The sequence below is a fragment of the Pelecanus crispus genome, chromosome 1, assembly GCF_030463565.1.
Source record: "Pelecanus crispus isolate bPelCri1 chromosome 1, bPelCri1.pri, whole genome shotgun sequence".
Lineage (NCBI taxonomy): Eukaryota > Metazoa > Chordata > Aves > Pelecaniformes > Pelecanidae > Pelecanus > Pelecanus crispus.
This window is the reverse complement of record NC_134643.1, coordinates 75,113,322-75,140,597: the sequence shown is the minus strand read 5'-3', so window position 1 is coordinate 75,140,597 and position 27,276 is coordinate 75,113,322. Positions and strand designations below refer to the sequence as shown.

Sequence of the window (27,276 nt, the reverse complement as noted above, 5' to 3'; positions counted from 1 at the left end):
CCAGTTTTACACTGAAGTAGCACTTTGGAACATCGATACAGAATATGGTGACCCTTTTTTGGCAAGAGATATCTTAAAGCTGTTTGACAAAGCTGTGTGCAAAAAAGGAAAGCTAATAAATATTACAGTATGATTGTTAGTGAACATTTGCAGAAGTTATTTCCCTAACTATGGACTACGTGCTCTATACTGCTTCCAAATAGTATCGACTACATGTGAGAGTGTAGCAGTATATGAAGAAGTATGCGCTTAATCAGAATGAAACCAGGATTTGAATGAAATCTCTTTCCTTCTTGTGCTACATATTTTCTGTTGACAACATAGCTTGTTCCTTAATAGGAAGGCCCTATTAAAGTACACGCGTGTCAATGGCAGCGGGATACATTTCACAGCGAGTGGTGAAGGGGACAAGAAAAACATTTTGCTGATGTAAATTATGTGACTGGATGATGAAAGAAATTCCTCAATCCAAAGGTTTGGTTGCTGTGAAGAGTGTTTCAACTTTCACAGCCACAGTTATCTAATCTTGTTTTCTAGACATTCACCTGGAAGGCAACACTGCATCCACAGTGCCCAGCTCTGTGCTAGGCCAGACAGACAAATTGTTGTCTCAACAGGGCCTGACCCAGCCCTGTAAATCATGTTTGGAAGGATGTCTTCAACTATTAGAGAGCTATGCACTGCCTAAGCAGCCACTGCATATCCTTATGCAGGGAAAGGCAATAGGCCAACATGGAGCATATTGCAGGCTAGATGGACTCGGAATTTTGGCCTAAAGGACAGAGCTGGTATTTGACAGAGTGTGCATGAGGGAATCTAGAGGGCTATGCAAATGCAGGAATCTCCCATACAAGCATAGTATGAAAGGAAAGAGCATATGGCTAAACTTAATTTTTTCCTGAACACAGAGCAAAAGGCAGAATAAAGTCAACAGAACCCTTTGGCCAGCTAACAGGCAATGTCTTTGTGTTAGATGGCAACATGCTCTGCTGATGATGGCAGTTAAAACAAACCAAACTGAAGAGCAGTTGAAGAGCATTTTACAAGTTTTCAGACTGTACATAAGACACAAGGAGGCACTAAGAAAACCATTAGGAAAGTTCTATTGCTAACACTTAGCACCTCTACCAGGAAGACAGGCTTCTACCAACAGGATTACAGTAGAAATCATAGTGATTGTGTTCACATTTGCTGGATTGTGGAAACAATCATCCTGGGGAACAAACTGATACAGAAACTATGCTACGCACAGGCAGCTACAGAAGTTGTCATTATTCATATCTGTTCTGTCAGGAGAGTCTGAACTCTTCCACCTTCATGACACCAGCACTGCCCAATCGCTGTCTTCTCTTCCATACTGAAACGAAGTAAAAAATGGAGTTTAAGAATAAAAGTTACAAGTAACAGTGTACAATCATGATAACTTCTTAGGCCTATCCTCAGAAAGATTCATATCCACCACCCTGAGAGTGGCTTACATTATTTCTTATGCCTTCTGTTTTTGATTTGAGCAAAGCCTAAAGGCAGCTTGAAGATTTATCCATCTTCCAATAAGTAGACTAGGAAGGGGAGATACTGATACTCACTAGAGATGATACAGAATAGTCCTGCTTCACTAGAGCTTTCCATCAATTTAATACAGTTATTCCCTGAGGTCAGTTCACCGATTCATTCATAAGTATGCCCCTGCTCAAGCTCCAATAAACAAACACATTTGTTTTTATTTCTTTTTATTTTCAAGGCGGCTTTTTATTACAGCTTTCTGATTGAAAGTGAAATAAAACCTATCACAAATACCACAGAGTACAATTAGAGAGAATTGTAACCCAGATAAAACAAGTTGTCTTTCCATACGCAAACCAACAGGACCACCAGGCAGACATGAAGGCAACCTACTGCATGGAGCTGTATTCCTTCCAGGGGAGGATACAGTCCCAAGGCAGCACTTTTGGTTGTTAAACTGGCTCCATGTTCTAAAGCTCTTTGTCACCAGTCCTGTAAACAATGCTCCAGAGAGCCCCAAAAATGCACATAGGGCTCAAGCATGTAAGTAAAGCAGAGGTGGCCAGACTAGTGGCAGGTGTAAGTTGTACTTGTGTAAGGTGTAAGGTGTACTCCTTTCCCTCATAGTACCATGTTCAGGGAGCTTGAAAACACATTTTGCCAAAGAATAAAGACTGGTTTTAGAGGCTTTATGTTAAGCTGAAAAGATCACTTCATGATTTCTCCAGAGAGGATAAAAGTTCCTCCAATCCAGGTTCTGCATCAGCAGGAAAGGAGAAAAAAGGGACATTAAAACAGGGAAAAGACAACAGCTCCAAATCAGGATGAGCCAGAAAAACACAATTCTAGATCCATAAAGGAATGATGTTCAGTGTGCTTGTGCTTTACTCTTTACTCCAGCAGGTAAAGCTTCTAAATGACCTCCATACTATCACATCTACTTTTTCGTTTCATTACTAATTCTGCTGCTCCTGTTCTGCAGTCTGCGATGTGGTTGACTAAACACTGGTATGATGCTACACAGGACCCTGGATGAATTACTTGTTCAAAGGATTTCCAGCTTACATTCCCAGATGTCAGTCTGGTTGCCTTAGGAACCCTAGCCAAGGAAAAGCAGATGTATCATTAGTTTAAGCACAAAGCACTGGATGACCCTCATGTGAGGTGATTTTGTTGAGGATGGGGGCAAAGGGAGAAAAAAAGAGATGTCTTCGACCTTCATATCACTGCTTCTCAGAGAAAAGCTGGGACCCCCCACCTCCCCCAATCAGAAAGCAGGCAAAGGCCAGGGGATTACTTGTAAGTTTTGCTGGCTTTATGTAGTAGTGTCATCTAATGCTCTGATGCTGACTTCAAAAATTGCAAGGGCTGGTCTGAGTTGCCATTTGACTATGGTTTGAACCTGCTTCCAGAATTAAAAGGGGAATGAAAATATTATACTACAATCTAGATGTTTTCATTCTGGAAATAAAAGCAAATTTAGCTTCCTTTTCTGATTCTGTCAAAGACTTTGAGACCTCAGGCTAGTCAATCCCATCCCTCTTCCCCCATGGGTCCTGCTTTGTAAAAATTAACACATACATTCTCCTTCCCTGGTTGTTTTCTGCTGGCCTACCCATTTAGATTGTGCAACTTTGAGAAAGATGGGGGTTTTGACTAAATGTCTGTTCGCTGCTGTCTTGACTGCAGTGTTTAAATGTATTTTATATCACGTAGTATAAACAATATATCTTACCTTCTTTCTATCCCTTCCAGGTTGCATCCTGATCTACACTTTAAAGGGTATAGCAAAAGCTTGTTTATTCTCAAAGCATGGAATGCAAAATCACAAAAACATCTGAGCAGTATTTCAGCGAGTGTATTCCCAGAGAAAAGAATCTCATCTCTAAATCTTCTAACTCAAGCAGTTATAGAAGACAGTGTACTATGACTAATTCATTCATAAGCACACCATTACTGTATACAATGTAAATGATTTAATCTAAAATCTTTATCAACCTTTAGTAATCACGATTTCCACTCAGTGATAGGAAGGAAAATGTATATCGCAGTGCTACTACTGTCTCTCTCAATTGGCATGAGAAATGGAATCAGTTCTGCCCATGAGTTTCTGATTTGTCACTCTAGCTCTAGTTCCACTGAACAGCTGTTCAAATCCAAAGAAATCCTGTTGAACACAGAACACTTGCGAAAGAACAATGAGCAGCATGAAAACAGACTTGGAAACACAATAATGAAGATAAACTGAAAATGTTAAAAAAGCATATATTGTACACAAGGGAATCGGTATAATGATATTGGATATGGAGCCCTGCACCTCTTGGTCACAGGTTCAAATGCAGGACAATGTTGGTATTGAGAATTCTTACTTTTTTACAAATGTCCATTGTCTAACATGAAATGGATACATTGCCCTAGTTCAGGCAACAGCACAGCACAGAGACCAAAGCTGTGTTTGGCTGTAATTTCCATTGCATTTTAGTCTTCAGAACTTGAACGTTCTCTGGAATAACAGCCTCAGACCGTCAACATGATACGACAACAGTCAATGATACTGCAAAGAGATCTTCCCCCCCTCCCCCCCATAGAATATATAAAAGATCTTTGTGAAAGATCCTGAAAACTACCCTGACATTTTAAGAATATTATATATTCCATTTTGTGCGTTGCAGCATTTTTTCTGTATGACAACCTGGGGTCTATTTGGATATGACCTCATCTCTCCACAGATAGAAAAGTGCAGAAACAGTTTGACTCTTAACAGATTGACTCTTAAAGGGGAAGCAGCCACCATTCTCTTGATTTTAATCATGTTTCTAACAATGAAGTGTTCTAACTCTGCTGGCTTTTTTAAAGAAGGAAGAAACGCCAGAAGTAAACATGTACATAACAGTCCAGCACTTTCCTGAAGTGATGGATTTACTCTTGGCATGTAACTAACAAACACATGGTATGTACATAGTTGAAAGGCAAAAAGGTCCATATGCATAGTTGTAAAGTGAAAAGGTCCAAGAAAGATAATGGTTAGAAGCAATCCACACTTTTTCAGCCTCCTCCTGAGCCTTGGTTGGGGGTGGAAAAGCAGGGTGATTGGTGAGGGCAGGGGAGGAAGCCTCAGGGAGCAGGCTGGATAAATTTGTCTTAATAATCTACTCACTATCTATTGGCCAAGGGAGAAAGACACATATTCCAGTGTTGTCTTCTGAAACAGAATTCTGGATTTCACAAGCTGTTCTTCTAGAGAAGGCACTTGTCTGTCTCATGACACAAACTGCTAAGGCAGTACCTATTCCCACACGTAACACTCAACAAGGTGCTAGAACTAGTCTCAACTCTTTCTGATGCTGAGCTTTTCCTGGACTGCAATTAGAAGTGATCAGTGGAGATTCAAACTGATCACAAATTGTTGAAGGCCCTAACATATATTGCAAAAGCATCGCCCAGACATCAGAAGGTAACACAGGAGTTACACAAGCGCTTTTAGACATTAAAGACAGATCCTTTTCAAACGTTCACCTTTTATTATTTTATCTCGTTAAAGAAGAGGAAGCATCTTACCTGGATATCGCTCAGCTTATTCAGGAAACGGCTTGTTAACTGAGGTCCATTCTCCATAGTTGGAATGTGCAAATGCTGAGATTGAATAAAGAAGGAGGTGGGGGGGAGAAAATAACATGTAATAATAGCTTTATATACATGTAAATACCTTAGGGTCACCCAGAATTTTAATAAATATTTATCAAGCTTTCTAGCCCTCCTAACAAGTAGGCCAGGATTGTTATAATGTTTTTTACAGGAGCGCGTGCTGAGCCAGTGAAAAGTTAGATTAGTTGAACTGTTATGCTGTTTTTAAACAAAGGCTAATCTAGGCCTTCCAAAAGATCTGTCCAAAACAGAGGGTATATTGTACAGGCAAGAGTAGTAACACTATATACAGTACTTAATTTCAAAGTATGTGTAGAAACACAACAGGTACATTTGTAATACTCATAACTCAGCACCTTGATATGTCTCATATTATCTTAGCATCTGATAATATTAATACATTTATTCCATTTTATTAATTCAAGAAGTATCACCTAACAGACTTTTACTGTACTTGTCATATTTAATGGAACAAAGCACATCCATATTTGCAGCTGCAATAACCCAGGCTTCTGAACTAACTTTGTGCTGGCTAAATAGCATCAAGTCAGCTTAATAGTCTGAATGTCTGTGGCATTCCACCTGTGCAGGAGAAATCTCCCATATGGTGTGTAGTAGGTGGAAGCAGCTGTGCACCCTCCTGAAACACCTCTTCCATCAGAGCTGGGTTCCCTGCCATGAGGGGTGAAGAACAGATGACTTTGAGAAGGAAAGAATGCAGTGGCTCAGAAATTTGGTTCCTTGTGAAAGTCTTTCCTCTTCCTCACCTTTCCCAGGTGCCTTAATTTTGGAAAAAATATTCAATAAAAGAAACATGGAAATATTTTTCTATATTTTCAAACAGGCTGGGAGCTGGGAACTACTTTTTTTTTTTCCCCCTTTCCCAGGAATTGAGATTTTATTATTTTAACTATTAAAAAACCCCAGAAGAGGAGAGGGAAAGTTCTCTTCTGACAACATAGCAGTAACTCACTTGGGAAACAACATACTGACACTGTTCATCTTTCCAGGAGCCTCTGGCAGCACTCTTTTTCTATCTCACTTGTTTTTTGCTTCAGCTGCAATTAATCATGATAAAATGCTGAAGAAAGAAGGAAAGGTGTGGGGGGGGAAGAGACATTTTCTTACCTTGCCCTTATATAAAATCTTAGAGATAGGACACACAATACAAGCTGTTCCAGCACCAAACATCTCCTTTACTCTGTTCTCTTCCAAGGCAGCTGTCAGGTCACTCATGGTGATGTATCGCTCAGACACTTTAAATTCTCCCTGCACAAGAAGAATCAACCATAAAAATTGTAAAAAGTTTAAAGATGGTTTGTATTTTTGTTTTCCATGTTGAAGCATCTCTAATAGAACTATTAGCTTCGTGGCAATCAGTTAAGTTTTGGCTGTGATCCTGTGATCTTTTCAAACCTCCCAGTATCACACAAGATAGACTCTAATCAAAAGAATGAACTTCAAGTAAGCCAGTGGTTTGCCAGATACAATGCTGATGATTAAGTGGCACTTCGCTCTGATTTGGTACAGAATATCAATATTGCATTAGGGAATAACACAGCAGAATTTGTCATGGGTTATGTGACACGGGATCTGACTACTCATGGTCTCTAGCATGCTAGAGTTTGTACAAAAATTACTCAATTATGTCAAGAGAGCTTTGCATCCCGCTCTCAGACAATTCCTAAGCAAAATATATTCTGTTAATTCCATCTGCAATGCCAACTAGATGTGACATCTTTCTTTAACGCCTGGTGAAATTTCACACTATAGCCTGCACACAGCTGTCACAAAAATTAACAGTTCTGCAGGTATGAGTAAAGCAACTCACATTGGACAGTCTAACACAGGAAGCGTTTTACCTTCTACAAGCCTTGAAGAATGCATGGCAACTGACTGAGGGGACATGTTTAAAGAACAAAAATAAACCTCAAACTTCGAAATTTTCGTTTCATAGATTTATGTGGGCTTTATTGTCCTATCAGACCAAACTAAAGCTTAGCCCTTGTTTTATATGCAAGCTTTTTAACATGAAACAGAGATGCTTACGATAGCAGAAAACATGATTAGCTCTGGACAGGACAGTATTTGGAGAGAGAGGCAGGGACACCATGTAAGCAGAATTTCAAATAGGTTAGGGTACGGAGGTCAGGAAAAAGAGAACCACCTTTGTGAGAGTAGAAGACACCTAATTATTCAAGAGGACTGACGTGAGAGTCTGGTATCTCACAAACAAGCCCTATCAACTGGAAATATCTGTCTGTCTTGTAAAGGAGATGGGACTGAGAACTGTGCATGCATATCTGAACTAGGGGAGTACCAATATGAATAAAGATGCATAAGAGTTCAGTGCAGGTCAACAAGTGGCACACATGAGCCACGAAGTACATGCCTAACTCCCTTCACTGCAAGTTAGATTTAAGTGATATAACTGCAAACTGTATTTCAGGAAGTCTTTCAGCTACAGGTGGCTGGAAGCTGAGTTCATAGCAGGGGGAAAGTATCACACATGCCTGTGTTGTTACTCCTCCCTAGACATAAGCCTGGCCAAAACCAGGAGACAGGATACTGAGCTTGATGAGCCTTTGGCTCTCATCAAGTAGAGTATTCTTATCCAAGCTGCAATAGAACCTTTTAATACAGTACAGGCGGAGCGAACAGTTTGCTGCATTTCAAGATATGAGGTAGTCCCAAGTGTCCAAATAAGTACTTAGATGGCTACACTACAGAACTGGAATCTGGAAGCAGACAGATGACTTCAAGACTGTGGCTGGACTTTCGGCTGCATGCTAGTTATTAGAAATAAGAGTGGAACAAGAAGAACTAAGCAGAGAAATAGCATGCTGATGACTGAAGCATAGCTGTGGTCATGCACGGTAATTGTTTGTTTTCTTGCTTTAAGTTGCTGGTACCAGTGGATTTAATGAGAATTTTCATGTTAAGTACTATGCGGAGCTACTTTAACAAGCTTGGTATTGTTCTGTGTGACAGGTGTGGGTATTCTGATGATGTTGCTGGGAATCTATGAATTAGTATGCCCTTTGTTCCCATTTAGGTTAAGGGATATGACTGGATCACTTGAACTTCAAGATACTGAGCACCAGGAATGCGTACTTTTGTTGATGTTATAACATGATAGTTGAAACCATTACTGCCAAGGTCAAAACACTCACCCAATTGCGTGCCAGATCCAAAATGCTTTGTCTTGTCACTCCTGGAAGGATGATGCCATCTAAAGGCGGGGTTGCCAGTTCATCTTCTGTCAAACACAAAAGAAATAGAAACACTGGTTGAAAAACAAAGAAACAAAAATAATGTTTACTGATGTTACACCAAACATTACACCAATGAAAATTAAAAAGAAGTCGAATGGTATCAGAAACATTCCCTACCCCTTAATGTGCAACATTTATCAGAGCTCTATAACAACACAAGTTACACAAATTCAATTCCAGTAAGTTGATGTTGAGTGTTTGGAAGGGAATCTTTTGAGTACACTTCAGTGGGTGGGGAAGAAACATATTTAATACATTAATAAATGCATGGCTAAAACCTAGCAGTAGGTTTTATTCCTCTGTGTTATGGATTCACTGTATAACTACTGGGAACCATTGAATGGCTCAGTCTTCAAATTCAGAATAGAGAGGCACAAGGGAAAGCCATGCCTAATCCAGGGCAGATCATGACTTTCCCTGAACTGCTCTACTTAATTTAGGAATATGGGGTTCAGTATACCTACTTCATAGCATTAATATGAAACATCTACCAGAAATTTTGAGGCTCATTTACTGAACAAGCAAAGCAGTGGAAAGTTTGCCAAATCCATCTTGAGAGGAGACTTCCTTAATGATCTTTTGTCTTAGTCTAGACATCCTTTTTTCCCCCCTAATTTTCTCTTTACACAAAAAGAGCTGTCCTAATAAAATTCCAAAAGCACCAACAATTCAAATTGTTCAGCTAGTTTGGTTTGTTAGCTTGTTTTTCTTGTTTGCTTTTGAAAAAGGACATTAGATAATTGTTCATCTAACAAAAGTAATGAAATGATAGATAGATGGTAATCCATACTTGGTAAATACTTAAATTATAACACAGAAGTTTGTATGTGGTCTTTGTTCTTCCATCTGACCTTTGCAGCAAATCAGTTAATCTTTTTAATTTTAAACGATCACTTTCATTTTAAACCATCACATAGCATACTCAGTGGTTTCTATTATCAGAGAATACTGAGCATTTACTCTTTCAGACAGCCAGGCTCTTTCAAGACAGTCTCAAATTTGCACTGAGAAGTGAAGACATCCACAGTCTTTCAGTAATATTCTTCGTATTTTTTTTCTAACCATTTTCTCTTCCCAATGAGAATCCATTATCTTTCTTGAACCTGCTCATTAAATCCACAAACCATTAAGGGTTTTGATTCATTTTTACCTAGGTCACATAAAAGAACAAGATATGTATCTTCTTTTTTTTATTATGCCCCCTTCTCCTTACCCGCAAAAGATCACTGAACCCAGGCCTGTTTGAACCAGTCTCAAGGAGAAGCTGTCTTAAAAATATTTCTATAGGTCCTGTGAAAACTTGCTGCTGGGTAGAAGAGAGAAACACGGTATTCAGCCTTGGACTGAGAGAGCAGGTTGAGCTCAGCGGCTTGATACTCTTTCAACAGTCAGCTAGATAATTCTGTGCACAAACACTGCCTGCCAGCCAGTGCATACACAGCTCCAGACTGACTACAGCATGGGCTCTCTCCTGCTCTGCAAGAGGAGGCTTTGGGAGCTGGGGTGGCATAGGGGAAATGGAGGATAAATAAATGGAATTGTTCATTGAATCTGCTACTCACTGTCCATTCTCTTGGGAAATGTCTGTTTATTTTCTAATGCAGCCACCCCTGGATTTATTCATTTGGACTAGAAGTTTTTCCTACCTATGCTTCCATGTTCCTTTTATGAGGATACACACACACATAAGCAATAGATGTAAACTGCCATGCCAAAATGCATAAAAAAGCTGCCCTAGAACAGGCTATATATTCTGCTCTGGTTTGACTAACCAATAGTACCATTCCCTCACCTATCCCAGACTCCTAAGTATAGCAGTGGTCTCTTCTTTCTCATACAGTCAGGAACAATAACTTTCCTTTTTTGGAGTCTGTCTAGCATCACTCCTAATTGTGATGTGTGTCTGGTCCTAATTCTGGCACAAATATCAAAAGAAGACTTAAAAACTTTCCATGAGCCACAGGGATCACCTGATTCTGAACACTGAAAACCTGATGTTCTGCATTTGTGACCCAGTCATATACAAGTGCTCCCCTTTCTCTATCCAAACCCTTCAAATAATATGGACCTTAATACCAAAGATTGTGGCTACACACCAGATAATGTTCTCTGTCTGGTGATGATGTTGCCACAGATCTTGGCCAGGACCTGTTTAAGCTCAACAACATATATTAATTGATTTGAGCTAGTTTGAAAAGGTGCCAGGCCAAACCAGCAGCCAAACAGCACTGAGCAGACAGGACATGGGAGTCTCGAAATGTTTCAAACAGACTGCTCTGTAGAATTTTGTCAAGTATACATATGATGCCTACCAGCCTGGGGCCACCCAAGGAACATCTGCTCCCCTGGTATCCGGCAGAGATGATAACGCTATACAACACAGCATGCCAAAAAGCTCTTCCTCTCTGTGAACTGATGCCAAACCAGACTCCATATGACATCAGTTTGTCCATCTCCAAAAAAACCAGACTGTGAGCTCACAGACTCCATTTGCCTTCTGAATTATTTTGATGGGCTAGAAGCCTTAAAATGTATAGTAGCAAAAAGGGGGGGAAAGGCATTTGAAGGAAAATGTCAGGGTTTCTCTTCAGCTGACTACTGTTATTGTTATAGCAATAGCACTATCAGTCCAGTGCCCCATTACACCAGGAATGGTATAGGCATGCTGTAACAATGGAACTCCACCAGAGTGTTTAAAGGGATTTTTAAAATGAGGTCTTGCATATTGCACAGCTTAATTTTTACACACCTGTATTTATGAACATATAGCAGATAAGATTCCAAACATGGGATGCCTTCAGTACTAGTCACACTATAACAATGCTGAGGAATTCACCAAAATATATTCTACCAAAACGGTAACAGAGACCAAGTGATCTTCAGGGTCAAGGAAAACCTAGGAAACCACGATTTCACTATTATTAACAGCTGACTTCCTCTCCCAGTTTGTTCTGGACCTTTCTGTTACTTTCTCCTTGCTTCCCTCGGCTTCTCTTCTACTCGCCCCTGATGAAATCACTCTATCTTTGTGCCTCTGTCAATTTACTTTCCTCAGTTACTTTCCCCTCCTTTTCTTTGTCTGCCATTTCATTCATCTGCTGCTCTTCCCTCCATGCTATTGCTATGGCTTTCTATTAAAGCAGAAGGTATGATCCTTATTTTGTTAGTAGTCTACTTGTACAAGATACTTCTGGAGCACAAATAATCCTCCACCTACAGAACACTAAGCAAACTTGTCTGATATTTTACCTGACTGTTCCAGAGAATCTTTTAACATATTTATTTTTTAATTTATGTAAGCTATTTTGAAGTGGGCACTATTAATCCCCATTTTAATAACAGTACAAAAATATTAAGTCATACCTGAATGCTATTCACAATGCTTTAACATTAAAGCTAGAAGTAGAGCCCAGATGGTTCCAAATCATTCTAAAGAAACTGAATTTTTGGAAAATGCACACAGATTTCATAGTTAGCAACCTGCAGGTTGGACATATGTTTAAATTTTAAGGTTTTCCGTAAAGTCAAGCCTATATTCTAGGCAGAAGAACAGACATAATTAAAGGAAACGAGTTTCAACATTAACAGCTTCTTGGGATGCTTGCGTGCTCTGAAGAGGCAGGTGGAAAGGACTGCAGGGTGACCAAAATTTCACTTTGCGAACATAAACCATAAACAGTATTTGATGAATGAAAAATTATACTCCTGTATTTATGCCAACAGCAGGGATCCAGATTTGGTCATATTATAAGCCTCAGCCAGAGCAGCAGTGGGCATACAAGAGCAGCACAGAGCACGTGATGTTATTTTACCAGAAATTGAGTAATTTCCTCCCCCTACTCCCTTCTTGATGTTACAAATGAAGTATTTTTCCAGGCTCCTCCTGCTATCCAAGACAACATGTCATGTTTAGTCACAATGCTGTAACTGAAAATATATAGCAAAGGCTTGCAAGAAAAGTCTACTCTTACTGGAATCATAGATGTCCTTTAGTCTAGGCTTTACTGGGCTGTGTCTTTGATTTGTTATAAACCAAGGAGAGCAGTTCAGACTACTCCGCAGTGACCTCTGAACACAAAAAGAAAGGCATTATCCTTTTGATGATGATCTGCAATTTCTGCCTCACTATTTTTATGTTAGATCCCTCTCTCAGCTGTAGAATTTGCATAACAAAACAAAACCACAGCCTAAGTAGGCATCCTTTGTGAAGTGACAGAACATAATGGCAAACACTTTTTAAATCACAGTTTAAAGCCATAGGCAGGTATGTGATGACACACACTGGCAGCAAGAGTGATTCTCAACCAAAGATACCATAAATTAAGCATTAATCAACACACTGGGAGACAGCAAACTGCTCCAATGATGCTGATGACCATGTCATGTGAAATGGCAGGTTTGCCAGTATACAGTTAACTTGGGTGGCATGAATTACAAGTTGTTTGCTATGGCCACCTCACAATAGTACTATTCAGTAGTGCACTGGTAACACAGTGATTGGCAGATCTTTGGAACAGTACGGTGCTGCAGCTGGATAATTCCAGCATATTCCTGGTTTAAGTACAATGAGAACATTGAATTCTAATTATGTCCCCCCTTCAGTGTCCTTTCCCTGGGCAGAATGAGCCAAAACCTATTTTCATGTCTCTCCAGTGAAGTTACACAAGGCGTGAATTTGGCCATCTAGCTACACTGACAAATCTACTGCTGCTATAACAGCAACAACAAGATTTCTCATATTTATATATCTTCATTCACAAGACCTCACAGACTCATTCAACACTGAGGGACTATCATCCTTCTTCTTACAAAAGTGGTAAAGATTTTGCAGAAGAACAAGTAATGAAACTGGAGATGGCAGTCTGGTAGCTGGATCCCCGCTATCCTACATTATCCAAAGCACGCTGCTGTCCCCACAGAATGTTGCCTCTGTACTGCAGCTCGGCACTGTCAGAAAAATGTCAATTTTCAAGGGTACCCATGGCACTATGAGGAAATCAGAGTCTGAACCCTGCATCTGCTGCCATGCAAAAATTCAGTAACACTTAATTTTCATGGAGGGCCAGCACTCATGGAAGTCAGGAGGTGTTCTGTTATTCACTTGTGTATACATTGGGTCAATCCTTTGAGGACTCAGAGACATATAGTCTTCCTAACCAGTTCTCAGGTGCAGCTATCAGTTCTCAAGCACTGAATACTTGCATGCCCAATGGGTGTTTTTGAGATGCCTAAATAGTTGGCTGCTCATTATCTAGCTAGTTTTCTAATCAGCATGTACATTGCTCAGAGATGACTGCGGGTACAAAGAGGTAAAAATGGCTTCAAGAATGATGGTATATCTTGAAAGCATTATTTGAGCATTAGTGATGTGGAACACTGACTGACATGTTTACCTCTCTCTGCCTCCACTGGACAGAACTTCAAATTCTTCAAAGAGCGAGCCAAGTTCTTCATCAGTTGGATGCTGAAATACTTCTGGCTATGCTTCAGGAACATTTGACTTGCCAGAAAGTGATGATGGGGAACCACTCATGCCCAAAGCCACAAAGAGTTATACAGCATAAGGTGTCTTTAGTAGGTAAGACCCAACACCTCCTTCAAGATCAAGCATGCTGCTAGAGTTGACACCAAACCTGCAACGTGACCTTGTGTATGGCTAGACTCTACCCTTCTGAGCATGTGCACTGGTGCAACAGTTTAGTATGTTACCAGTAGGCAGTACTCACAGCTGCTTCAGAATCTCCTCTTTCATAATGCTATAAGTAACAGTCACCTATCAGTTTTCAGAAGAGAACAGCTATCTCCTTTGTTAAATTATCTTCATTAGAAAATTTATGATCTGCACTCTAATAATTATTTTCTGGATTACAGTCCCAACTGTCTACTCTGTTGAAGTTTTCATGTTTTGTGTTACTATACCTCCATCTTCATTTATCCAGTAGAGAAACAGATTCATTGTTCCAACTTCAGTTATTTGGTGATCTTCTCCATAGAGCCACAAAACCTGCTGGCAGCCTAACTCTAGGGCTTCTTGCTGGGCATAAATAGAAGAACCATAATTCCTTCCAGAGACAAAAAGAAAGACCAAATAGTTATGAGTATCTGGTCGTGTATTTTCTCACTTCTATGCAAGGTTTTGTGCACATCTACCTTATAAGCAAGTACTCTGCACAGTCACTGCTTGTCCCTGGAATAGTTTCATTGGAAGTACTCTACTAGTATTTTACTAGATCATTTGTATCTACAACCCAAAAACATTGAAGGGCTGAACAGCATCAACAGCTCAAACATATCCATCCAAATTGTCTTAAAAATACCTCTTGTTCCATTTTCTGGACATTCTAATCATTGCAATTAGAGACCTTAGGAAAGCATTTATCTTTATTTAGCAGTTGGCATCATGGGGAGAGCAACAATTCCCATCCAGCTCATGGTTTGAGAAAAAGGCAAACCAAAACCATCTACCTCACCTCATATATGTCAGATGAACCTCTTGGAACACAAAAATCACCAGAGGCAAGTTATTTCTTTTCTAGTAAATGACATTCACAGAACTAGTAGCTTTCTTGAGGAGCAACTGTTTTCCTAAAATGCTGCCTACAGAGTGAACCTGACTGAATAATATGTGTTTACTTTGAGGCTGCTTTGAGGAGTGGGGAAACCCCTTTCACTTCTGATGTTTTCACTTCTGAACACGAGCCAGCAGTGTGCCCAGGTGGCCAAGGCGGCCAACAGCATCCTGGCTTGTATCAGGAATAGTGTGGCCAGCAGGAGCAGGGAGGTGATTGTCCCCCTGTACTCAGCGCTGGTGAGGCTGCACCTGGAATACTGTGTCCAGTTTTGGGCCCCTCAATACAAGAAAGACATTGAGGTGCTGGAGCGTGTCCAGAGAAGGGCAACAAGGCTGGTGAAGGGTCTGGAGCACAGGCCTTATGAGGAGCGGCTGAGGGAACTGGGGTTGTTTAGCCTAGAGAAGAGGAGGCTGAGGGGAGACCTTATCGCTCTCTACAACTACGTGAAAGGAGGTTGTAGTGAGGTGGGTGGTGATCTCTTCTCCCATGAAGTTAGCGATAGGACAAGAGGAAATGGGCTCAAGTTGCATCAGGGGAGGTTTAGATTGGATATTAGGAGAAATTTCTTCACGGAAAGGGTAGTCAAGCATTGGAACAGGCTGCCCAGAGAGGTGGTGGAGTCCCCATCCCTGGAAGTGTTCAAAAAACGGGTAGACGTGGCACTTCGGGATATGGTTTAGTCTAGTCTACCCTTGATTGGTTTAGTGTGGACTTGTTAGTGTAGGTTAATGGTTGGACTGGATGATCTTAAAGGTCTTTTCCAACCTAAACGATTCTATGATTCTATGTTCAACAACCATCAAGACATCAAGTGCTGACCACACTGGAGTTAAGTTCTCACCTCTGGGCACAAATCAAGTCAGTAGTGACTCCAGACTATTCCTTTTTTCACAGCTGATGTATGAAGGATGCACAGGAAACAGTTAACATAACTAAGCAAAAACTCACAAAGGGTAAAGGTCTCAGAACATCAGACTGAATGAAGAAAAGCTCTTTTCTTGCCCTTTGATTATTCTACTAGCTCATTTGAGCAGCACTTGACAACTACTAACTTCCTGCCTAGAAAAGAAACTCCCAGGTAGAGACAATAAGCTTCGTTTAAACCAAAGACCAAGGATGTATAATCGAGTCATTCATTTAGCCACATCCAAGTTGCTTGCTCCATTCAAGTCCTAAGCAGCTTCACTCTACAAATCAAGTACTTGGACATTAACAATTATGTTTCTACCTAACTAGTGCTTTGGCCTAGTTCAGCAGAAAACTGCCAGACTATGGTCAAGTCAATGCAGATAATTGTCTCATGCTTTCCCTTTAAACACCCATACTCCCCCAGCTAACTGCAGATGGCTTGTCAGGACAGTCTGCCAAGGAAGGAGGTCAGCAGTCAATGCTGCTCACTGCCCAGTTGGCAGCAGACTGCTATACTGAATGCTGCATCACAGAAGTGATATCTTTAGCGTCAACTTCTGCAAGGGGAACAGCCAAAGTATTACATGGACACCTTCCAGGTCCAGTTCCTCAGCATAAGATGCTGCAAAATTGCCTCTGCAAATAATCCACTTGGCTGTAATGTTCAAACAAATATACACAACTGAGTTGTATAAATAATATTTGCAAAGCACAATATTGAAATCTTTGTTATAGTACATTGTTTGTTTAACTGCTACACTTAATATCTCTACTTCTGCTGGATTAGATACTTCACTAAAAAACAAATCTCCTTTGTGAGCTATGTAGAAGATGCAGAATTATGTTTTCTTACCCTCCCAGTTTGCAGTCTCCCGTTCCTCCTTTCCAGGCTCTTACATATTTTGGATCTGCCCATAAGGATATTGGATTAAAACTTCCACTTGCAAAGTAAGGGCCCACAGGGCTCATTATGACATACAGCAGGGCTTTAGTCGGCTTCTTCACTCCAAGGGAAGGCTGAAAATACGGAATGTAAACAAATTGAAAGTTACCAGTATACTTCACTCCAAACATCAGGTGCTGCACAATTAGCTTTTGAAACACTGCTTCAGAGGAACTGCAGCATGAGAGTGCTTTTACCAGGACAGTGCAAAGTGCTGCAATGAAGAGAAAATATTTATGTAACTTCCCCTCTATCCAAGCAACATAACAGGCCTATTTTATGTACTGTCACCATTCACCTACAGCTGTTTCATTTATCTATACATTATTCTAATCTTCTCAAATAGTTTCAAGCTTTTGAGAATTCAGAAATTAGCTTGACAAGATACTATATAATTATATGAATTAATCACAGGAGAAGCCTGCAAAGCCTTCTGGGGGGAGGAGCGGCAAGGACCACTGCTAGCACTAACAGCAGTGGAGGAACCACTGTCAGCTGCATTAGTGATGATTATTAGCCAATGCTACTTAGAACTGGCATTGGTAGAGTTGAGTGCTGGCTCTGTGAATGGCTGTGTGACAAGCTAAAAGGATTTGCCTGCTGGAAATGGTTCACACAACAGCACAGAAAATAACCTGGAATGTATCACTTTCCCCCCCACTGCCCCTCGTCTCTGAAAGATGGCTTCTCACACTTCAAGTCATCACCATCAGTGCTTGAAGGTGGAGGTGAAACGTCTGGTACTGGTCAAAGTCTGAATCCCGTGGTAGGAGACTCTGCTTAACTATATGATTCTTTGCAAAGCTCAGGACCGACCACAGAATCACAGAATGGTTGAGGTTGGAAGGCAACGCTCAAGATCACCTTGCCCAAGGCCCCTCAAGCAGGGCTACATACAGCTGGTTGCCCATGATTCTTGGGATCTTCTGTGCAACTGAATGGGTTACTATTTTCTGTCCACTCAGAGAAACCAGTCTTGTAAAAAGAACTAGCTCATCCTTGGTTTCTAAGATTAGGTCTCCATTGAAAAAAAGTTATTGAACTTAAATCTTTAGGACCAAAGGTTGAAGCAAAACTCTGTGCACAAAGCACATGAAGCTAAATTGGGAGGTGGGAGGGAAAATAACAGTGTAATAATGGAACTGCTGTAAAATACAAATAAGCCTTCCCCCGGTGCTGAGAGGGTTCTTTTGACTTCTGTCTACTTTATTCCTTCAGCAAAACTTCTAACAAGATTAACTAACTGAGATCTTGATATTTTTCCTGATTCTTACATGATAATTCAAAAGATTGTGCTGACTGGGTTTCCTGATTGTGCTGATTCATAAAAGATTAGCAGGACATGCAACCCAGAAACAACATATGACATTGCGGAAAGGCCAGATGGCCTTTCAGGTTGGCTAACCTGAAACAAAGTTCAACAGCAAAAGAATTTCCAAAAACAAAAACAGGGGAAAAAATCAATTTTTAATATTAATACTCTATAGTCACTGAGTCCTTCCATCTGAAAATCTGCAACTGGTTTACAAGAATTAAATTAATTGAGTCCTAGAACACATGTGAAATGTATAATGCTCATGTATGGTAACTACTTACAGATGTGGATATTGTAGAAGAGTAACTTGCCCAGTTGGGAACCATACATTCTTTAGTTTCCTTGTCTTATGCTCTACCATTATAGGTTTCTCTCTTGCCACTGCTAAAAAAAAAACCCTTGAAGTTTTAATTAAAATAAACTCCCTGTTTCTAATTCCCTTTATACATACTATAGGATTGACTCACACCCACATGAAACTCACAGAGTACACACTAATACCTAGTTGCTAAGGAACCTCTTATAAGGTCAGGTTTGTCTGGGTTCAATAATAAACTGACAAAATAACTTGTTCTTAGTTCTGTTGAAGTGTCTCTTGGAAAAGCCATCTTAAATTACTGGGTAGAATCTTCCAAAATCTCCTCACTAAGGTCAGGGTGGAGGTATGAGATGAAATCACAAAATCTACACAGCAAATTTCTGTTCCCTCACATTTTCATCATCTATCATTAGTCCTGATTAACAGGGGAGGTCCCAGATGACTGGAGGCTTGCCAGTGTGATGCCAATCTACAAGAAGGGCTGGAAGGAGGATCCAGGGAACTACAGGCCTGTCAGCCTGACCTCGGTGCGGGGGAAGGTTATGGAGCAGTTCTTCTTGAGTACGCTCAACAGGCATGTGCAGGTCAACCAGAGGATCAGGCCCAGCCAGCATGGGTTCATGAAAGGCAGGTCCTGCTTGACCAACCTGATCTCCTTCTATGACCTGGTGACCCACACAGTGGATGAGGGAAGTGCTGTGGATGTCATCTACCTGCACTTCAGTAAAGCCTTTGACACTGTCTCCCACAGCATTCTCCTAAGGAAGCTGGTGGCTCATGGCCTAGGCAGGTGTACTCTTCGCTGAATAAAAAACTGGCTGGATAGCCGAGCCCACAGATTTGTGGTGAACAGAGTTAAATCCAGTTGGTGACTGGTCACAAGTGGTGTTCCCCAGGGCTCTGTTTTGGGGCCAGTCTTTATCAACAGTCTGGATGAGGGGATTAAGTGTGCCCTCAGTAAGTTTGCAGATGACACCAAGTTGGGCGGGAGTGGTGATCTGCTGGAGGGTAGGATGGCCCTGCAGAGGGACCTGGACAGGCTGGGTCAATGGGCTGAGGCCAACTGTATGAGGTTCAACAAGGCCAAGTGCCGGGTCCTGCACTTCGGTCACAACAACCCCATGCAACACTACAGGCTTGGGGAAGAGTGGCTGGAAAGCTGCCTGGTCGAAAAGGACCTGGGGGTGTTGGTAGACAGCCGGCTGAACATGAGCCAGCAGTGTGCCCAGGTGGCCAAGAAGGCCAACAGCATCCTGGCTTGTATCAGGAATAGTGTGGCCAGCAGGAGCAGGGAGGTGATTGTCCCCCTGTACTCGGCACTGGTGAGGCCGCACCTGGAATACCGTGTCCAGTTTTGGGCCCCTCAATACAAGAAAGACATTGAGGTGCTGGGGCGTGTTCAGAGAAGGGCAACAAGGCTGGTGAAGGGTCTGGAGCACAGGCCTTATGAGGAGCGGCTGAGGGAACTGGGGTTGTTTAGTCTGGAGAAGAGGAGGCTGAGGGGAGACCTTATCGCTCTCTACAACTACCTGAAAGGAGGTAGTAGTGAGGTGGGTGTTGGTCTCTTCTCCCAAGTAGCTAGCGATAGGACGAGAGGAAATGGGCTCAAACTGCACCAGGGGAGGTTTAGACTGGAAATTAGGAAAAATTTCTTTACTGAAAGAGTGGTCAAGCATTGGAATAGGCTGCCCAGAGAGGTGGTGGAGTCACCATCCTTGGAGGTGTTCAAAAAATGCGTAGATATGGCACTTTGGGACATGATTTAGTAGGCATGGTGGTGTTGGGTTGACGGTTGGACTGATGATCTTCGAGGTCTTTTCCAACCTTAATGATTCCTAGTTTTACTCGTTAAAAAATAATCCAGCCACCAAGCCAGGAAACACGAAATTATTACTCTACCCTTAACTGGTTTGGTGGTGGACTTGGTATTGTCAGGTGAATGGTTGGACTTGACTTAAAGGTCTTTTCCAACCTAAACGATTCCATGATTTTCTCTGGATTATTAGTATTTTAAAGGCATACATTACCGTGTCACAAATAACTATTCTTTCAGTACAAAACCAAAGGTAAGCTAAATTTTGCCCTTACCACTCAGAATCGAAGTTAATTTTCTGTGATCTGAATCAATGTATCCACTAGGTGGTGGTGTGGTCAACATAAATTTGTGAAGTAGCACTACAGGTGACTAACTCAAAAGTAAAAACATAAAAACAATTTGCCCCTGAACTGTATTGTGACTGTTGCATATTTCCCTTTATGGATGGAGGCTTTTGCCTCATGCTTAAATACACAAAAGTTAAGAGGGGAAAAAAAAAAAATGTTTCACACCTCAGTTCCAATTAAGGTAGGACGGATATACAGGCTGGCAGCAGTTGAGTATGGGACCCACTCCTTCTCCACTTCCACAAGCTTCCGGATGCACTCTAACAGCTCATTCTGGTCAAAACACTGGGAAGGAAAAGCAAAGGGAGAAAAGCAAATGGAGAAATATAGCCTGGAACACTCTGTGGTCTTTACAGATCCATATGCTAAGGGGAAAACTTGATATGTAACAGTGACAGTCCATAGAGGTTCATAGGACTACATCATCTTCCTTGAGTTCATTTCTTACAGAATTTAAGATCCCATGGGCTTTGCCACTGTGCCTTTTTATACAGTATCCCGAATGCCTTCCTTCTGCTACAAAGTATCATCCTGAGATAGCAAAAAGGAGCCATTGACCCTTCTTGCCTCCAAAGCACAGAGAGAGAACTCCCTGTGCAGCCAACACCTTCACTTTGGCATGCTGCAAGCTATGGCACCATCTCTTCTGCAGAAGAGTGCTTCGGGTTATAACTCCAACAGGCCCACCAAGTCTCCCAGTTTTACAAAGTTGCAAAGTTCTTACAGTAATAAAGTTAACAAGCATGGGAAGAAATTCATTGACCGATATACAACTGCTAAAAGCAGTGGTAAGTTGCTAGCATGACCAAAAATGAAGGCACTCGGAGGCTGAAGGACTTAACTGAAGTGGAAAGAAGAAAAGGAAGAACATTAATGCCAAAACAATGTCATCAGCTGTCTGCATGCAAATAGCTGCAGAACAGTGCTCATCCCTCAGAAATAGACTGTGTACATCTGAGGCAGTAGGGAGACAACAAAGAAAGCAAAGCACTTTTGTGATTTAAAAGAAAAATGCTTTTCAAACAGTTCCCTTCACTGAATAAGGCCTCTTAACAAAATTTAACTGAACTATTCAAGAGTCAGAGTGTTTGATAAATGTTACGCTACTGTAAAGTTTCAGAGATTTGTACTCTGAAAAAGAAAATATGCTCTGACTTAAGGAGAGTAAGATGCCTTGGCTACATACTGGCAGAGTTGCTCGTCTTGCTGATCGCGCCATCCTGTCCATGTTGAGGGTTGGCCGGAACAGGCGGATTTTGCCATCCACTCCTCGGTAAGCCTTCATTCCTTCAAACAACTACCAAGCCAAAAAGGAGGGAAAAGAAATCAAATAATAATTGAGACATGTTATCCTATGATGATCTGTGCAAAAGCAGAACACACCCTTTGGAAATAAAAGAAGTTCACTTTCCTGCTCACAGTACTCAAAGCATAAATGCTAACTAGTTAATCCTTACAACACACTCCTGTGAGGTACTATTATGAAGTTTATATTACAAAGACAACCTGCCTAACCTTCAGATATATCTTTCTCTGTCAGGGGACTTAACCATTTTTTTCATAATTTGGTTACAGCAATTAAAATTTGTAGCATGTGTTTGCCTTAACTATTCCCTCACATCCTGACTGATAACTAAGGCTGAGCCAAAACAGTATTCTCCCTTGCAGAAAAGATCTATAGCATTTAATTATATACGTTAATCATTCTTAGGGCTCTGTCCAAAACATATTTTGGTAGAAAGCATAGAATAAGGTAATTAAGGGAACTCTGTTGCAGTTCTTGCTGTAGTTGTAGCAAAATCTTGGTCACTTATTTCCCCCATATACCCCTGTGCTGTGGAAGGGGATTTAGCTAGCATGAGAGACAGATGCATCAGCCTTACACTAGAGGAAGAATGCATGAAAATGTTTTATCTATACTTTACAGGAAACTTTAATTAGTCATAATTATCCCATCAAACTACAGAATCCGGATGACTGGTGTTGACAATCAATTTACCAGAAGCCCTTATCCCACCAGTGCTCTCCCAGCAGAATGCTCTACACCACCTCCTAACCATGGCAAAACAATATATGCCCACAAAATATCCATAGTTATTTTCAGCTACAGATTGATGATTTCCAATTATAGTCAGACAGAAAACACATGTATTATACAAGCTCACATGAGTATATATATAAATACAGGTATTATTTAGATTAAGTATTAAAGGATCACTTACGCTTATAGACGAGAGTTCAGGCTTTTAGAATTTATTTTGTAAAGCATTTCTTTGTACATTAAATTTCAGTATAAGTTCTATAAATTTATAAACTGCATCACTGCTGTCAGTCGCCTCAGAATTCTACTCCTGTTCCACAAACAGTGGCTGGAAATACATTCTATTTGGTTGGAAGTCTACATATGCAAGCTTTTTATTTGGAAAAAAGATTTCTGTATTTGTGTATAAGTAATTTTAGTAGAATACTCAAGGTTTCATTATTATTACATTCTATAATGTTTTCTCATAAGGATCAGTGGAATGCAATGTTTAGAAACCTTTTCTGCAGTCCCATGACAGAGCTAGGTCCTTCCACATGACAAATTTTAATTGGGTTGTAACTCAGTTGCAGGAATCCCAGCAATTTTCCTTAGGCTACATGCCAACTATGTAGCAGAACCAGAATTAGAACCCAGAACTTTTTGTCTTCAAAATTTATCTTATTCCTATGGCAATGCCAACCTTATTAAAAGCTTTGTATGCAGTTTTGAAAAAGAAACTGTTCCTAGGATAGACATTGTATCTACAAGAAAAAAATTCTATCTTTAATAAAGGATGGCATAGCTGGTGATATGGTTGATACTTTGATACGATTTCTACTGGGCCGGTTACTAACTGATACCACATTTCTGTAATGCTACTTTCTTATCACAGAACAGTTGTTTCCCCCCACCCTTCTCCCAAACACATTCACAGAACTTTTAATGAGAGGGAAGAGGAAGGAATGTTACTACCAAGATTTGATCAATGGTTTGAGAGAAGCAAGAATCACATCATTACTGAAACACAAAGCCTTCTCAAGCTGTTAAATCTTTTTCTCCAAAAAGAAATACTTTTAACCTTCCAGAGCTCAGTAAAACCTTTCACTCATTAAAAAGGGAGACAGTGATGTGTTCCAGAAATGCTCAACCTGAATAAAAGCAACTGCTGTGGTTGCTTGATGGTTGGTTGCTACAGTGGTGTGCAAACAATTATTATCTGACATCTGTACATCACAGGAACTGGATCTGGAGTTCAGCAGATCCAGACTATCACACTGCATCATGAAGGGCAAGGAGAAAGGGGAGGGAATGCCAAATTCATTGTTTTTATTATACCCACTGTGTATTCATTGAGCCACAGCATTGGCACCAGATTCTCCTCTGTCTGTCCTCTTGGCTAGAGGAAACGTGATGCAATAAGGGTAAAAGAATAAAAAAAAATGGGAAAAAAAAATAAGAGCATATTCATATTAGCAATGATTTCAGACTAGGCCAGAGGCCAAGCATTAAGGCAATATGCTACTAAGAGTGAAATACAGATTTGGGACTCCAGCGTGGTTTCTTACTTCTTGGGCAGATCAAGAGCTGCAGCCTTAGTCACAGGGGCCTGTTGTAATGTAAACAGGACCTTTGGAGGCTTGGTGACTAGATGGGGAAAAACCAGCAACAATAAAAAATGGTGAAGGCAGGAGCTCAGGGACAACTAGCAGGGAAAAGCTTGATCTTCCCTTATACTAGTGGTTAAAAAAAAAATAAATAAATAAAAAGAAAATAATAAAAGCAGCACAAGCAACTCCACTAACTTCAGTGGAGATACACCTACCCAGAAGTGGGAGGAGAAGCAGGCTTCCATTTCAGCATATGTGCCCTACTGAGGCTCTCACACAGATGTGAGTATAGCCAAAGCTGCTCTGGAGACACAAAAGGCAGCTTTAGACAGTAAGCAGCTAAGCACGGAAACTGTAACCACGCTGGTTTCCGACTTAACATTTCACTTTCCAAAGTTCCTTGTTTAAATACACTTGTATATTCTGAATGCATCAGATCTAGTTTGGAGCACTCCAGACTTGTTCGGAGTTGCAAACAAGCATGTCTAGTCTGTCCTGCAATCCAAGCTATGAACCTTTAAAACAGCTTAAAGTAACTTTCACAAAGTGCATGTTCAGTCCCCAAATTAAAGCTACTCTTGGAATCTCATGCGGTCTTATCCAGTGCTTCATTAAGTTACATCAGAGATAGTAATTGGACCAATCCACCATCAGTGAACTAGAATGCTTTCTCAAATTAATTTGTCACCACACAAGAAAGGGCTCACCTTCACTAGGCTAGAAAGTTAAGTGAGCTGAAATCCACAGGCCAGAGTTGCTTCTGAGTTATACCAACATAAACATTACCCTTTGTAAATAATGGAATTATTCTGGAAGGACATCAGTTAACAAAACAAAACGTAACTCAATACTAATGAACTTAAGACAGTAATAGTCCTTTTATTACAAAGCTATGGCTTCAAGAGCTAATGAAACAAAATAGCAGTTTCCAAATTGATTCAGTACTCACTTCTATAGCATAATGCAGAGACGAGGAGGCTGGATGCAGCGAAAGATTCTCAAGCGGCTTGATATAAGGTTTCTTCCATCCTGAAGCCAAGGACCATTCAATTATCAGCATATTGTCAGTGAACACAGTTCCAAATACCAAACCACTGGGGTCCGGTTTTTCCTTGAAAGTCGTAGCTGGGGTGATAATCAAGTCTGAAGCCTGAAGGAACATGAAGACAAAAATGAAGTTGTCCTGGTTTTGGCTGGAATAGAGTTAATTTCCCTCCTAGCAGCTGGCACAATGCTATGTTTTGGATTTAGTATGAGAACGTTGATAACACACTGGTGTTTTAGTTGTTGCTAAGTAGTGCTTACACAAGTCAAGGACTTTTTCAGCTTCCCATGCTCTGCCAGGTGCACAAGAAGCTGGGAGGGGGCACAGCTAAGCCAGCTGATCCAAACTGGCCAAAGAGCTATTCCACACCATAAGATGTCATGCTCGGTATACAAACTTGGGGAAGCTGGTCAGGGGGCTGCGATCACTGCTTGGGGACTGAATGGGTGTTGGTCGGCAGGTGGTGAGTGGTGGCATCACTTGTTTTTCCTGGATTTTGTTTCTCTCTCTCTCGTTTTCCTTTTCTTTACAATTTATTATTATTATAATTATTATATTTCAACTATTAAACTGTTCTTATCTCAACCCACAAGTTTTTCTTACTTTTGCTCTTCTGATTCTCTCCCCCATCCCGCTGGGGCAGGGGTGGTGAATGAGTGGCTGTGTGGTGCTCGGTTGCCGACTGGGGCTAAACCACAACAGAAGTGTATAAAAATAATTAAGTCAGACTGATTTAAAAATGATTCTGCACCAGTGAACGTGGACAAATGCAATATTTTATCTGTGGGGACATTTAACGACAGAATGGTTAAAGGCGGCTAACCTCTAAGTAGCTGACAAAGTATGCATAGAGCGTATGCACACATACACACAGTGCTGCTTATACCAATGCAGTTAGCAGATTTTGAGGCACTGTTAAGTGGAGGAAGCAGTACAAGGTGTAAAACCAGAAAATTAGCAAATGAAAATTTCTTGGACATTTAGATTAACACATCTATACAAGTTCCAGAAACACCCAATTGCTGTACCTCAGAATGTAAGCCGATCATCAGAAATTAATCCCCCTCACAACTAAGTAGATATGTTACGCTGATTTTCCTTTAATGTATAAAACCAATGTGAGAGATCAGAGCCAGCACTCAGCAGATTACCTGGGTCACATAAGCTTGTTCATTCACATTCATCTTTTCCTAGAAAGATCCCATTAGCAAAGAAGGCTAAATGTTTTCTTGCATGATTAACTGTAGAGACCTTCTCTTACAAGCCATGACTAGCTGCAGAAATGCAGCACAGTTTTTTGTACTGGTTTTGACTGGGATAGAGTTAATTTTTTTTTTTTTTTTTTTTTTTTGTAGTAGCTCGTATGGTATGAATCATCCTAAAGAACAGCAGAGGAAGAAGGAAAGTAGGATCTCTGGCATGTCTCCCCTTTTATACACAGATAAGGACTAAACAACTAGAGAGGGCTATGAAGTGGGCAGACTCTTGATCCACCCTCTCCATTCTCTTTCTATGCCATCTGAGCATTTAAACTGTGCTGGTCAGAGGCGAGGAAGAATTCAACACATAATTGTATTCAAAGCTCCATTTTCCTTCCTAACGTGACTCACAAAGCATTGACCCTTCTTATGGACCCCCAAGTGAAATCTTACTCCTCTACGTTGGGCACATATAGAATAGACTGGAACACAGGTAGTTCAGACTATTGTTCAAATGATTTGCACATGCACTAAAAAGGCGGTTCTGCAAGAGATATCACTGACTTTGACTTCTCAGACTCTGCACACACTTTGCAAAATGAGAAAAAATTAGTTCCAAGCTTTTGAAAAAGAACATGCACCCCTGTCTCTGTAAACAACCTGATTTTCAAGATGCGTTCAATGAACGTGGCCTATTTTTTATTGATTGGTTGGTTTGGGTTTGGGTTTTTTTTTTCCTTAATGGCTTAAATGTGAAA

At 40.7% G+C, this 27,276-nt stretch overlaps 1 protein-coding gene across 8 annotated transcripts; it reads right to left on the bottom strand.

Annotated features, from left to right (window-relative positions):
* Positions 1–1,206: 1,206 nt before the first annotated feature.
* BCAT1 (branched chain amino acid transaminase 1) lies at positions 1,207–25,424 on the bottom strand. 8 transcript variants are annotated; one of them, XM_075708970.1, is made up of 10 exons: positions 25,224–25,424; positions 24,007–24,063; positions 21,831–21,941; positions 20,810–20,929; positions 16,758–16,921; positions 14,343–14,485; positions 8,322–8,407; positions 6,277–6,417; positions 5,062–5,136; positions 1,207–1,357 (listed from the first exon to the last, which is right to left on the bottom strand). In XM_075708970.1, exons 1-10 carry the CDS (start codon positions 25,332–25,334, stop codon positions 1,316–1,318), a joined length of 1,050 nt encoding a protein of 349 aa, XP_075565085.1. In that variant the 5' UTR covers positions 25,335–25,424; the 3' UTR covers positions 1,207–1,315. The 8 variants fall into 8 exon arrangements, with proteins under 8 accessions (XP_075565085.1, XP_075565076.1, XP_075565092.1 ...); XM_075708961.1 differs by lacking the exon at positions 24,007–24,063; XM_075708977.1 differs by lacking the exon at positions 24,007–24,063 and having other exon boundaries at positions 8,322–8,404; positions 25,224–25,412.
* Positions 25,425–27,276: the final 1,852 nt, after the last annotated feature.

Excerpts from the sequence above, each read along its gene's own strand:
- BCAT1 (XM_075708970.1), bottom strand. The coding sequence starts at position 25,334 with ATGCTGATAATTGAATGGTCCTTGGCTTCAGGATGGAAGAAACCTTAT. Across the intron at positions 24,064-25,223 it reads CTCTGCATTATGCTATAGAA|CCAAGAGGACAGACAGAGGA; the intron begins GTGAGTACTGAA and ends CGTTTCCTCTAG. Across the intron at positions 5,137-6,276 it reads AGATTTTATATAAGGGCAAG|CATTTGCACATTCCAACTAT; the intron begins GTAAGAAAATGT and ends ATTCAATCTCAG.